The sequence below is a fragment of the Panthera leo genome, chromosome Y (genome assembly GCF_018350215.1).
Source record: "Panthera leo isolate Ple1 chromosome Y, P.leo_Ple1_pat1.1, whole genome shotgun sequence".
NCBI lineage: Eukaryota > Metazoa > Chordata > Mammalia > Carnivora > Felidae > Panthera > Panthera leo.
Window position 1 is genome coordinate 1327322 of NC_056697.1, and position 14991 is coordinate 1342312.

General features: G+C 54.4%; 1 protein-coding gene across 1 annotated transcript in view; it reads right to left on the bottom strand.

The window, feature by feature from the left end:
• DHRSX (dehydrogenase/reductase X-linked) overlaps window positions 1–14991 on the bottom strand; it is a 139876-nt gene that overhangs the window by 18737 nt on the left and 106148 nt on the right. Inside the window, exons 5-6 of the mRNA XM_042926651.1 lie at window positions 6824–7031; window positions 196–403 (exon numbers count right to left, since the gene is read on the bottom strand). Of these exons, the coding sequence (XP_042782585.1) occupies window positions 196–403; window positions 6824–7031 (416 nt within the window). The remainder of the gene's footprint in view (window positions 1–195; window positions 404–6823; window positions 7032–14991) is intronic.

Below are 14991 nucleotides of genomic sequence, written 5' to 3' on the forward strand. Positions count from 1 at the left end.
CGCGTGCGCAAACCTGCCGTCCGCCCTGGAGACAAACACCAGCGGCGGTTTGACTGCACACGCGGGCGGCTCCCACCGCTGACTGTTGTCGACCCGACGGGGGCACCCGGCCGCGCGAAAGTGGCCCCGAGGTGGCCGCCCCCGGGGCCACGGACGGCAGGGCCGGGAACCGCCAGGAGAGCGTCGCAGGCTTACCTTGAACGCCCACCAGCCGAGCATCTTCTGGATGAGACGCGTGCCCCAGAAGACGTGTCTGTACAGGTCCGTGTCGACCACCCCCGGGTCGGCCACGTTGGCGGTCACGGGGCTCCCCTGGGCGGCCAGCAGTCTCTGCAGGTGGTAGGTGAACAGGACGAGCGCCAGCTTGCTTTGGGCGTAGGCGCCGTGGGGGGAATAGCAGCGGCTGCAGGGGCAAAGCGGGACACGCGTCAGACGGTGATGCACCTGTCGCCTATCCGCGTCCCTCACCTGCCCCGTCTCTCACCTGTCCGTGTTCCTCACCTGTCCCATCCCTCACCTGTCTGGGTCCCTCACCTGCCCCATCCCTCACCTGTCCAGGTCCCTCACCTGTCTGCGTCCCTCACCTGCCCCATTCCTCACCTGTGCGGGTCCCTCACCTGTCTGGGTCCCTCATCTGTCCGCATCCCTCACCTGTCCGCCTTCCTCACCTGCCCCATCCCTCACCTGTGCAGGTCCCTCACCTGTCTGGGTCCCTCATCTGTCCACATCCCTCACCTGTCCGCCTTCCTCACCTGCCCCATCCCTCACCTGTCTGGGTCACTCACCTTTCCGGGTCCCTCACCCGTCCACGTCCCTCACCTGTCCCATCCTGCACCTGTCCAGTCCCTCACCTACCCCGTTCCTCACCTGTGCGGGTCACTCACCTGTCTGGGTCCCTCATCTGTCCGCATCCCTCACCTGTCCGGGTTCCTCACCTGTCCCATTCCTCACCTGTCTGGGTCCCTCACCTGCCCCATCCCTCACCTGCCCCATCCCTCACCTGTCCAGGTCCCTCACCTGTCCGCGTCCCTCACCTGCCCCATCCCTCACTTGTCTGGGTCACTCACCTTTCTGGGTCCCTCACTTGTCCACGACCCTCACCTGTCTCATCCTGTACCTGTTTGGTCCCTCACTTGCCCCGTCCCTCACCCATCTGGGTCCCTCACGTATCTGGGTCCCTCACCTGTCCGCGTCCATCACCTGTCCCATCCCGCACCTGTCCGGTCCCTCACCTGCCCCGTCCCTCACCTATCTGGGTCCCTCACCTGTCCAGATCCCTCACCTGTCCGCGTCCCTCACCTGTCCGGTCTCTCACCTGTCCCATCCCGCACCTGTCTGGTCTCTCACCTGTCCGCCTTCCTCACCTGCCCCATCCCTCACCTGTCCAGGTCCCTCACCTGTCCGAGTCCCTCACCTGCCCCATCCCGCACCTGTCCGCTCCCTCACCTGTCCGGGTCCCTCACCAGTCTGGGTCCCTCATCTGTCCGCATCCCTCACCTGTCCGCCTTCCTCACCTGCCCCATCCCTCACCTGCCCCATCCCTCACCTGCCCCATCCCGCACCTGTCCGCTCCCTCACCTGTCCGGGTCCCTCACCAGTCTGGGTCCCTCATCTGTCCGCATCCCTCACCTGTCCGCCTTCCTCACCTGCCCCATCCCTCACCTGCCCCATCCCTCACCTGCTCCATCCCTCACCTGTCCAGGTCCCTCACCTGTCCGAGTCCCTCACCTGCCCCATCCTGCACCTGTCCGCTCCCTCACCTGTCTGGGTCCCTCACCTGTTCAGGTCCTTCACTTGCCCCGTCCCTCACTATCTGGGTCCCTCACCTATCTGGGTCCCTCACCTGTCCCGGTCCCTCACCTGCCCCATCCCTCATCTGTCCACGTCCCTCACCTGTCCCATCCCGCACCTGTCTGGTCCCTCACCTGCCCCGTCCCTCACCTGTCTGTGTCCCTCACCTGTCCGGGTCCACTTGCCCCGTCCCTCACCTATCCGGGTCCCTCACCTATCTGGATCCCTCACCTGTCCACGTCCCTCACCTGCCCCGTCCCTCATCTGTCTGCGTCCCTCACCTGTCCCATCCCGCACCTGCCCTGTCCCTCACCTGTCTGGGTCCCTCACCTGTTCGAGTCCTTCACTTGCCCCGTCCCTCACTATCTGGGTCCCTCACCTATCTGGGTCCCACACCTGTCCGGGTCCCTCACCTGCCCCGTCCCTCACCTGTCTGGGTCCCTCACCTGTCTGGGTCCCTCACGTGTCCCATCCCTCATCTGTTCGTGTCCCTCACCTGTCTGGTCCCTCACCTGTCCCATCCTGCACCTGCCTGGGTCCCTCACCTGTCCCATCCCTCACCTGCCTGTGTCCCTCACCTGTTGGGAGTCCCTTACCTGCCTGCACCCAAGGGCCTCCCACCTGCCCTCTGCCCCTGGGGTATCCTAACTGGGTTCCCACTCCCCTGCACATGGGGTTTTTCCCGTTTGTAGGACCTCCACGTGACCTCAGCACTCAGGGGTCATGCAGGTACCTGGCGTCACGCTCGAGAACCGAGCAGAAAGCCATACATTTCAGCGTTTGTAAGGATGCGTCAATTCTCCGTCTGCCTTTGTTTTTTATTTCATTAAAAAAAAAAAAACGTTTATTTATTTTGAGAGAGAGCACGAGCAGCAGGGAGGTGCAGGGAGAAAGACCGGGGGAGACTCCCGAGCAGGCTCCACACTGTCAGCGCAGAGCCTGATGCAGGGGCTCCGACTCAGGAACCGTGAGCTCAGGACCTGAGCCGAAATCGAGAGTCCGACGCTCAGCGGACTGAGCCACGCCTCTAACACGAGATGAAAACAGAGCCCAGAGCCCAGCTCTGGAAGCCTGGGATGTATGGGACCGGCCTGTTTTTATCTTTCAAATCATTTTTCAGCCGTGAAGTACGTAGTTACGTTTCATAGTCCATTTACAGAAACCCACGTTTGAGTTTTGTCAAAGTTGTGACGTCTGTCGTCTCATAATGTGCTTGGAACATGATTACAACGTTTTAAAGCCGGTGTTTTCTTTGTTCCTTTTTGTTTTTTTTTTTTTGTTTGGTTTTCTTTTGTGTGTTTTTTTTTTTAATGTTTTTGTTTATTTTTGAGACAGAAACAGAGCATGAGCAAGGGAGGGTCAGAGACAGAGGGAGGCACAGAATGTGAAGCAGGCTCCAGGCTCTGAGCTGTCAGCACAGAGCCCGACGTGGGGCCTGAACTCACGGACCGTGAGATCCTGACCCAAGCTGACGTTGGATGCCCAACCGACTGAGCCACCCAGGCGCCCCATTGTTTTTTGAGCAGTTGTGGGTTCACAGCGACCAAGGGGCGGTGACAGCTTCCCACACACCCCCTGCCTGTCCCTGCTCATGCACAGCCTCCCCCATGACCGGCATCCCCCCGGACGGTGCTTTGGTACAAGTGATGAACGTGGACGGACCACCCAGAGCCCAGAGTTTAATTTACGTGGGGCTTTATTCTCGGTGGTGCACATCCTACGGGTTTGGGCAAAGGTACAGTGACCTCTAAGCACCATTATGGTCCCAAACACAATAGATTCTCGGCCCAAAAAGCCCCATGTGCCCCTCCTCTCCAGCCCTGCCTCCTCCCCAACCCCAGGCCACCACCGATCTTTCTATTGTCTGCATAGTTTTGCCTTTTCCAGAATGTTCTACCGCTGGAGTCATATTGGCTTGTTTCACTGCTGAAGGACACCTTGGCGGCTTCCCAGTTTCGGGAACGAGGAATCAAGGTGCCAGACACATCTGTGTGCAGGTTTCCGAGGGGGCACGTTTTCCGGTCCGGGGGTCCATCCCATTTCTGCTGGAGAATGAACCCCGGCTCCTGTGTCTTAACGGATGAGTGCGGGGGGCAGGTCAGCGAGGGTAACACCGCACAAAGTTGCCACAGACCGTTTGCCAAAAGAATGGAAACCGGGGCTGTTAGGGAGGGAGGGAGTAAGAGAAAAAAATACAGGGCCGTTCAGAGCACAGATTCCCTCCCTGATCCAACACAAGCCCCAAACCCTCAATTATCGTCAACATACTGGGAGTTTTCTCTTTTTGGGGCCGATTTCTCTTCTCTGCTTCCCGCAGGGGGGAGGACAAGGCCGCAGGAAACAGGCGGTTATTTACTGCAGGCAGATCGATGCCGACTTTCCTCTTGGCTTCTGGCCACTGACGACGGGCCGTGTGCGTGCAAGCATTGCACGGAATTCCCAAGATTGCCCGGGTCGGGGTGAAGGTCGGGGCCTTTCAAGGCTGTGATACTTAAGTATGCACGTTTCCCAAGGAAAAATGGATGTGTTATGTGATTATGGTTTTATACGGCAGAAGAGAGAAGAAAGCACTAAAAATCTTTAAAAATACTTTGCAGGGCCGGGACGGGGGGGAGTCAATACATTTTTCCAGAGGACAGAGGAAGAAAGTCTAAGAGGACAAGTAATTTCATGAGACGTCCCCCGGCGGACTTAGGGAGAAAGACTCGTCCGAGGCGGAAATGGAAAAGAATCAAAGCAAATAAACAGGAGGACGTGATTCCCCACTGAGGTTTGTAAATAGAACCCCAAGGACTTGGAAAGGCAGCCGGTGCGGCGAACAAGGAAGAGGCTGAAAGTTAACAGATGAAAGGGAGCAGGGAGACAGCGTCCAAGAACTGTTCTCGCTGCATCAGCATAAACGAATTCAGGAAACGTGTGCGTGGCTGGGTTCTACACGGAACGGTTAACTGCTTCCTTTCGTAATACGTGGTATCAAAAACCAGAATGCAAACCGTGAAAATACATGTTTGTTTTCTGTAAATACGAACGTATTTGGGTAATTACTTAAAGAATAATTCAAAGGCTAATCTGAAACAAAAGTTACAGGTGGTAATGTGGTACGTTGTGTGGGCGGAGGGCAGAAAAACGTTCCTCCTAGACTTTTGAGTGCTGTCCATAAGGTCTGCAAATTAAATTGAGAACTGCTAGATCAACAGGGGAAAGTCACATCAATGTTATTCTTAACTTTACATCTGTAGGGGGAACTTCATAAAAGACCATTAGGCTTGGGTTTATATACCATGTAACCAAGGTTGGGAAACGGTGGAGGAGTGAGTAGACAAAGAAAAGGGGGTTTGGGCTGCCAGAGGTGATAAATAATTGTGGGAGGACGGAGGCAGACCTGGGTGGGCGCATCTGTAAGCGGCAAACATTGCCACGGGCGTCTGGAACCGACTCTGCCCCCAAGAGCCTCGGGAAGGAGCGTGCCCCTCGCCGCCTGGACGTCCAGCCTCCGGAGCTGGCAGAGACTCAGGTCCTGTGGTTCTAAGCCACGCCGGCTGCGGTGCTTTGTTACGGACGCCCCTGGACAACGTTGTGCGATCCACGGACACTCACGCACCAGCTCTGCCCAGACGAGCATGTGTGTTAGTGGTACACGGGCAGCCGTTCCTTCGTCCGGGAGATCGGCAAACTTTGCGACGAGGAGATCCTCGTCCGTTCTGAGGACGGGAACCGGGATGGGGATACACGTCTGCTTTGGGCCCACGGAGGGGAGAGAGCGTGGTCCCAGGCCCTTCCTTGTCCGCCACATTGTGGTGAACAGCGGTCACCCTTGGTGTCGAACCCAAGCTGGGGTAGCGCAGACAAGACCCACAGAGGACCTCGTCGGTCCTCAGGTGTCCACGGCTACAGGAGGCTGGACAGCGACACAAGCCGGGGTGCATGGCAGTCTAGACGTTGCTGGGAAGGTGTTTTCTTAGCTGGGAATAACACTGAAATCGGTAGATTTGGAGGAAAGTGGGTCACCCTCCAAGAGGCGGGTGGGCCTCGTCTAATCAGTTGAAGGCTTTAAGAGGAAACATGGCGTTCCCTTCAAAGAGGAAGGGATTTGGCCTGGAGACTGCAGCTTTGAAATACTCCCTCAACTACCAGTTTTTAGGCTCCAGATGGCAATCCTGACTCTTAGTTGCTTCACCAGCCTGCTGGTCAACCCCGTAGAGGCGGGATTTGTCAGTCTCTCTGATCTGTGAGCCAATTCGTTAACGAAATCCATCCAGGGGCTCCTGGGTGGCTCAGCTGGTTGGACGGCTGAGTGTCGATTTCCGCTCAGGTCATGGTTTCACCGTTTGTGGGCTGGAGCCCCACGTCGGGCTCTGTGCGGACAGCTCGGAGCCTGGAGCCTGCTTCGGATTCTCTGTCTCCCTCTCTCTCTGCCCCTCCCCCGCTCACCCTCTGTCTCTCTCTCTCTCAAAAATAAATAAACATTAAAAAATTTTTTAAATAAAAAAAATTTAAAAAGCAACAAAAAAAACCCCAAATCGATGTACCTCTGTCTCATAATATATATATAATAATCCATCTTATGTAATATATATTTATATATAACATATACAGATATAAAAATATTATATATATATATGTTTTAACTTAAACAATGAGAGTTTTATCCCCTCCTCCCAAAACGAAATCTATTTTTTTAAATAAAGCTATGTCTTTCTTCATGAGTCAGTTCCATTGATTACCAGCAATTTTTAACAGACTCTGCCCGTGTGGGTTTTGGAATGCTTCACCATATCCTGACTTATGCCTTTGCAAGAACACGGATTGCCAGAAAATCCATCCTGGCGGTTATCACTACCTCCCAGGGGTGTTTACATCAGGTGGAGGCCGGGGACCCAGTGCTTGTGACCCCGTAAGTGTCGCTGGGACGCGCTGGCCGCCCGCGGGGCTGGGGTGCACCGGCTCCCGCGACGCTGAGCACGCGCCCCGCGCGACGGCCAGTCTCGAGCCCCCCGCTCGGCCCCCCCCCCCCCCCCCCGCGGGCACGCACCTGCCGTGCAGGTCGCGCAGGCGCAGCTCGCCCACGTAATGCGTGGCGGACGAGACGGTCACCACCCTGGCGGTGCGGCCCGGACGCCCGGCCGCCTTCAGGGAGTCCAGCAGCAGGTTGGTGAGGACGAAGTGGCCCAGGTAGTTGAGCCCGAAGTGCTCCTCAAATCCGTCTCTGGTCTTCCTCTGCGGGACCATCATCACCGCGGCTGCAAGAAAGGGGGTTCCGGGGCGCGTTACGACGGGGCGACGGGGGGCGCTGTGGCACACGCGGGCCGCAGGGACGCGGACACCAGCGGGAACGATGCCAGGAGGGGCACACGGCCCCGTGCGCGGCAAGGATCCTAAGAGACAGGCGTGTGCAAGATGCTGAGAATGTGCCGAGTCGGCAACAGGTGCCCCCGACCGGCCCGGGAGGTTCATCCTTCTGGAGACAAGGGCCCTCGGGGCAAACAAAGACTCCCTTTTCCAAGGAGCTTCCTGGCCAGGCTGGAAGCGGGCAGAGCCCAGAGCCTGCTCCCCGAGCCCCTTCAGCGACAGCACCCACCCCACCCCCCACCATGCCCAGGGCACCCACAAATCCACTCATTCCTCAGGGTGCCCTGTGCAAAACACATTCCTGGGGCGCCCGGGGGGCTCAGTCGGTGAACCGCCCGACCGACTTCGGCTCAGGTCACGATCTCACGGTGCATGAGTTCAACCCCTGCATCAGGCTCTGCGCTGACAGCTCGGAGCCTGGAGCCTGCTTCTGCTTCTGCGTCTCCCTCTCGCTCTTCCCCTCCCCTGCTCACACTCTGTCTCTCTCTCTCAAAAAATAAGATAAAACGTTAAAAAAATAAAAGAAAAAAAAAACACATTCCTAAAAGCAAGTTCCCTGCTTGCTACCTGCGTTCTCCCCCAGGTCCGAACACCCGCACGCCCGTCAGGGCAACGCTCGGCTGAGTCCCAGTCCCTGAATCTTGTCCACGGATGACACGGCTTCCAGGTGTGCAGGAACCACGCCCGGGCCACGTGGCTCCAGGTCCTGGAGGGCCAGCTTGCTAGGCACCTGGATGCGTGTGTGTGCGGGCGTGTTTTACGGGCATGCAATTCTGCGTTTGTTTCTCCAGGTGTTGGAGACACAGTTGCATATGGGCGTGCATTTGCACACACGTGCACACGTCACCATGCCCGGACACGTACAGACACACACACACGGATACACACGGGTCTTACACGTGCAACAAAGGGCGTATCCCGACAGGCGCTAAAACTCAGCAAAGAAAACGTTCGCAAAGCACACTGAGCATCTGCTCCTACAAGCGGATGCAAAGCCTGGCATTTTGGGAAAACATTAACGCCTCCCCGGCAGTGCCGTTGTCTTCATTGTTCCATTGAGGGTGATGAAGTCAGATGACCAGAGCTCCGTCCGGGCCGGGAGGGTCATGAACTCCTGGTCAGGGGAGCCTCGCTCGCCACGCACCCCCGGCTTCCACGAGGCTGGTGGGAGGGAAGTCAAGGCGGCCGTGAAGCAAGGCTGCGCATGTTGACTTTGGAGCCTCTAGGATGGGGGGGGCTGGTAACACAGCAGTTTTCAATTCCTGGGATATTAGTGCATGGCAAAATTATCATTTCCTGGGACATCACTGCATGCCAAAGTTATCAATTCCTGGGATATTAGTGCATGCTGAAGTTATCAATTCCTGGGATATCACTGCATGCCCAAATTATCAATTCCTGGGATATCAGTTCATCCCAAAATTATCAATTCCTGGGACATGACTGCATCCCAAAATTTTCAATTCCTGGGACATCAGTTCATCCCAAAATTATCAATTCCTGGAACATCACTGCATGGCAAAGTTATCCATTCCTGGGACATCAGTTCATCCCAAAATGATCAATTCCTGGGACATCACTGCATGCTAAAACTATCAATTCCTGGGACATCAGTACATGGCAAAGTTATCAATTCCTGGGACATCAGTTCATCCCCAAATTATCAATTCCTGGGACATCAGTTCATCCCAAAATGATCAATTCCTAGGACATCACTGCATGCCAAAATTATCAATTCCTGGGACATCAGTTCAACCCAAAATTGTCAATTCCTGGGACATCACTGCATGCCAAAGTTATCAATTCCTGGGATATTAGTGCATACTGAAGTTATCAATTCCTGGGATATCACTGCATGCCCAAATTATCAATTCCTGGGATATCAGTTCATCCCAAAATTATCAATTCCTGGGACATGACTGCATCCCAAAATTTTCAATTCCTGGGACATCAGTTCATCCCAAAATTATCAATTCCTGGAACATCACTGCATGCCCAAATTATCAATTCCTGGGACATCACTGCATGGCAAAGTTATCCATTCCTGGGACATCAGTTCATCCCAAAATGATCAATTCCTGGGACATCACTGCATGCTAAAACTATCAATTCCTGGGACATCAGTACATGGCAAAGTTATCAATTCCTGGGACATCAGTTCATCCCCAAATTATCAATTCCTGGGACATCAGTTCATCCCAAAATTATCAATTCCTGGGACATCAGTTCATCCCCAAATTGTCAATTCCTGGGACATCACTGCATGCCCAAATTATCAATTCCTGGGACATCAGTTCATCCCCAAATTATCAATTCCTGGGACATCAGTTCATCCCAAAATTATCAATTCCTGGGACATCAGTTCATCCTCAAATTGTCAATTCCTGGGACATCACTGCATGCACAAATTATCAATTCCTGGGACATCAGTTCATCCCAAAATTATCAATTCCTGGGACATCAGTTCATCCCCAAATTGTCAATTCCTGGGACATCACTGCATGCCCAAATTATCAATTCCTGGGACATCAGTTCATCCCCAAATTATCAATTCCTGGGACATCACTGCATCCCAAAATTATCAATTCCTGGGACATCACTGCATGCCAACGTTTTCAATTCCTGGGACATCACTTCATCCCAAAATTATCCATTCCCGGGACATCAGCTCATCCCAAAATGATCAATTCCTGGGACATCACTGCATGCCAAAATTATCAATTCCTGGGACATCACTGCATGGCAAAGTTATCCATTCCTGGGACATCAGTTCATCCCAAAATGATCAATTCCTGGGACATCACTGCATGGCAAAGTTATCAATTCCTGGAACATTGGCGCACGTCCACAATCAGTTCCTGGAACATTAGTGTGTGCATAAATGGTCATTTCCTGGAAAATCCCTGCATCTGCATCGTGCATTATCAATCCCGCATCAGAGAGCCCCACATCTGAGAACACCAAACACGGCCTTCCAAGTATCCGAATTCATTGGAAAGTACCCCGCATAGAGGGATAGGGGCATCGGCAGGGCATGTGGGTCTCAACAGGGATTGTTCTGAATTTGGGGGTGTTGACGTGGGTGAGGTCCTAGGGCTACGACCTGCTTAGTTAAGGACAACCTGTTATAAGACAAATGGCTCATGGAGGTTATTGCCCTCCTCGTGATGGCCTTGGAGACCCTGGACGTTGGTAGCAGAGATGACCGTGGGGGGACTCTGGGCAGGTGCACGGACTTTGGGTTCCCCCCACCCCGGGGCCGCAGTGCTGGACTCATCAGTCTCAGCCTTTGCGGGGGCGCACGCGGTCTGCTATTCGGGCACACGTGCTGAAGGACAAATACAGCCTCGTCTCCCAAAGGCTGAACGTATCCTACTCATTGAGTTTCCATGGTGGGCAATGGGGTGATAACGTCCCCAAGGAAATGTGGGGTAACTGTGGAGCCGGGGGGAGGATATGCCAACTTGGATCTCTGTTCTGCCGACAGATCCCAGCAAACTCACCGACCCAGACTCTGAGGATTGGACCATAATGATGCTCTGGGCAAAGAAGTTCAAGGTTAGTCCGGAAATCGTACCCGGTTATCGGAGCGAATCCCTGGGGTAAACAGCCTCGTTGGGGAAAGCATGCTTTCCAATCCATCCTGGGGCTCGCAGAAGCGCGGTGGGGGCAGGGGGTGCCTGCACCCCAGAGGCTGTGCCCAAAGCCCTGTGGGGTCCCCTGCACATTCCTAACGAGAATCTCCTCCTTCATCCATATTGTAATGGAAAATATGCTGGAGACCTCCCCACAGCACAGCTTGGCCCATCTCAGATGCTAAGACTTACGGAATGGCTCCTACGTGCCCAGGGAGAAATGTTTTTTAATGTCTGTTTTTGACATTGAGTGGGGGAGGGGCAGAGAGAGAGGGAGACAGAATCCGAAGCAGGTTCCAGACTCTGAGCTGTCCGCACAGAGCCCGACGCGGGGCTCGAACCCACAAACCGCGATATCGCCACCCGAGTCGAAGTCGGATGTTCAGCCGACCGAGCCCCCCAGACGCCCCTCTTTTTAGGAATTGTTGACGTTGGGAAATGCATCCGTCAGAGATATGGGAAGGAGTCCTACGAGGATAAAACATCACCCCATGCAGCCATTTCAAACCTACCCAGGAACAGGTGCGGAGATGGGAGAAAGGATAAATAAAGTTTTGACGGGAATAAACTATGAATGCTGAGCTGCCTCCACAGATGTACTACAGATCCTTCTTGTGTGAGATAAATCGTCAGCATGGGTCCCGAGCCTCCAGAAAGAGGCAGTCTGGCTCTATTTTCATCCCGGCAGCAAATGCAAACACAATTTCCCGCCTGAAGTACTTAACATTTGCAACATCTCGATAGCGCCGATGTTGAAGAATTTAAGATAAAGTTAACAAAACAAAACAAAACAAAACAAAACAACAGAGGGGTGCCTGGCTGGCTCAGTCAGTTAAGTGTCTGATTCTTGATCTCAGCTCAGGTCTTGATCTCAAGGTTGCGAGTTCAAGACCTGCATTGGGCTCCGTGCTGGGCATAAAGCCTATTTAAAAAAATTTTTTTTTAAAGAAAAGAAAGGCAGAAAGTGTAGCTTCCCTCGGCCCCTGGGAGGTCCCTTCATGGAGCAGAGCTGGGGCTGGTTCCAGGAGGGAGGTGGTCGCATAATAGGACGTGGGTCCTCTGATCCCACATCGTTGGAAGCAGTCAGCTTGGGGGCAAGACGCACTGTCCCAGAGGAGGGTCCTGGGCAAAAGGTTTTGGGAAATTCTGCAGACCCTCTAGGACCCTAAGGAAGCCATGGCCAGGGTCCTGCTGGGAGAAGCCCCGAGTTGGAAAATGTGTGTGCGACCGTTGATCCCAGGCCCCCCCAAACCCTCGTAAATAATCCCGCCTCACAATTCACATGAGACACGGCTCGGCTGAATGCGCGTGCCCACAGACCACGGCACGAGGCCCATGGGAAACGCCCTCCCGTCCTGCAAGTCAAGGCCAGTCTGAGCCGAGCCCCAGTCCTGGGTCCCCGGGATGCCGCTCCCGGAGCCGGAGACGTTCTGCACAGGTCACAGGTGGATGCAGGCTTTCCTGTCGTGCACACGACTGTGCTGTCATCGAGGAGGGGGGTCTCCTACGGTGACGCGTCTGGCACAATAATGACTCGTCCACCAACTGACTCCTCTGCTAGAGAACGGATTGCACGAGGTCAGGACTTGCACACCACTGGGCCCTTCCTGCCGATGGAACACCAAGCTGCTGGGAGGTGGCTGCCGGGAGCTGAGGGAGGACCCCGCCCAGACACGTCCACGATGGGATCCCCATGTGGCGGACGGACCCACGTCCCCAGAGACATCCACAACCCGATCCCCACATGGTGGCCAGACCGACGTCCCCAGACACGTCCCCGACCCGATCCCCATGTGGCGGACAGACTGACGTCCCTATAGACATTCATGTCCTGACTTCTCTGAGCCTGTGAATCTGTGCCCATACGTGGATAAAGGGACTTTGCAGATGGGGGTGGTTCAGAACCCTGAGCTGGGGGTGGTCCTGGATGGCCCCAGTGGTGCAAGGTCTCCACAAGGGTCTTCCCAGGAGGGAGGCGGGAGGCTCAGAGTCGGAGAAGGTGATGTACGCACAGAGCAAACATCACGGAGAGACAGAGGGAGGCCGGGGGTTACACCCTCCACCCCAATGGCTTTGAGAACGAGAGGACGCGTCACGAGCCCAGGAATGCCACCAGCCTCCAGAAGCTCGAAAAGGCAAATCAGTTCAAGAGAAATCAAGGCATGGAAGGAAAACCGAGGGATTGTCCCTTGGGGCCAGTGGCACCTGGGGTCAGGGATTGCACACTGGGCGCGTGGCACCTCTGTGTGGCTGGGGCGTGCTGCAGCGATGGGGGGTCCCGGGCACGGAGGAAGGCGTGTGCGGAGGACAAGTTTGGGCTGACGTGAAGCCAACGTGTGGACGGGATTCCCTACAGACAGAAGACGGACGGGGCAAACAGAAAGCCCGTATTTCCTGTTTACAGGGAAAGGACTGATTCCTGCCAATAAACGTCAGGTGCACCCGGTGTGGGAAACCTTGAACGGTACGGGGAAAGGTCCGTGGAGAAGAAAGATCAATACCGTTCTGAGCCTTCCAGAGGGAACCAGCAGCACTAACAACACCCACAGCGGGTTTGTTCCTGGGGGAAGGAGGCGGATGTGGCGTTAGCTATCACCGTGTGGCACCCACACATCACGGCCATATGGCCACACAACCGAATGCATTAAAGAGACGGTTGGGGGGCGCCTGGGTGGCGCAGTCGGTTAAGCGTCCGACTTCAGCCAGGTCACGATCTCGCGGTCCGTGAGTTCGAGCCCCGCGTCAGGCTCTGGGCTGACAGCTCGGAGCCTGGAGCCTGTTTCCGATTCTGTGTCTCCCTCTCTCTCTGCCCCTCCCCCGTTCATGCTCTGTCTCTCTCTCTCTGTCCCAAAAATAAATAAAAAACGTTGAAAAAAAAAAAAATTAAAAAAAAAAAAAAAAAGAGACGGTTGGAGTCAGATCTTCTGAGTCGCAGGCTCTCCGTCTTCCCCTTCAGGGAGTGTTTCCAATCAAACAGGTGCATCGGGCGTCACAATGTCTCTCTGTAGCCTGTCCTGCCCACGAATGCCGTTCACACCACAGAAGATGGTGAAACGCGGTAAGACAAAAAGAACACACAGACAGCAGGTGCATCCTGGGCGCCGGGTTGCAACCCGTAAGACGCCCACATCGTCAGCCATGTGATTCCCTACCACGGTCCCTTCCATGCCCAATGACTTTGGAGAACAGACTCACTTACGTCTCTGTCGGTGGATAAATTAACCTCGATGATCCAGGTGGGCTCTTGAACCACAAGACTCCCAGAGTAACATTCTCCCTGCCATCCGACAGACGACTAGTGTTTTTTAAAAATTTTTTCTAATTAACAAAATTGCTCTGAGAAGGAGAACACGTCCAGGGGAGGGGCAGGGAGAGAGGGACCGAAAGAACCCCAAGCAGGTTCCCTGATGTCAACGCACAGCCCCGCGAGGGGCCCTAACTCATAACCGTGAGCTCATGACCTGAGCCGAAGTCAAGAGTTGTAGCAGGAGTTTCCACAATAGCCCAATTGTGGAAAGAGCCTAAATGTTCAACAAGCGACGAATGGATAAAGAAGATGTGGTTTATAAATTCAACCCTGCCATTTGCAGCAACGTGGATGGAACTGGAAGAGATTATGCTACGTGAAATAAGTCAGTCAGAGAAAGACGGATATCGTATGTTTTCACTCATAGGTGGATCTTGAGAAAACAGCAGACCGTGGGGGAGGGGAAGGAAAAAATAAGTTACAAAGAGGGAAGGAGGCAAACCATGAGAGACTCTTAAATACTGAGAAGGAACTGAGGGTTGATGCGGGCTGGGGGAGAGGGGAAAGTGGGTGATGGGCACTGAGGAGGGCACCTGTTGGGATGAGCACTGGGTATTGTATGGAAGCCAATCTGACAATAAATTATATTTAAAAAAAAAAGAGTTGGCAGCTTGACCAATTGAGCCACCCAGGCTCCCCCACCCCCACAACAGATGAATAGTTTAGCAAATGTTTTATATATTTTGGAAAGAAGGTACAGTGGTTGTAGCTCAATGACTTACGGTCATTGTTTTCGCCGTATTAATACTACCATTTATCTCCTCTACAGTCGACCAGTTGGCCTCCAAGTCTGAAAGCGAGCTGGGACGTTCTTCCGGTATGCGTGTTTTTCCGATCGTTTTGGTGCTCTATGTGGATTCAGTTTGGACACGTGAATGGCGCTGCCTCCTCACCGTGGAGGGTTTGGAT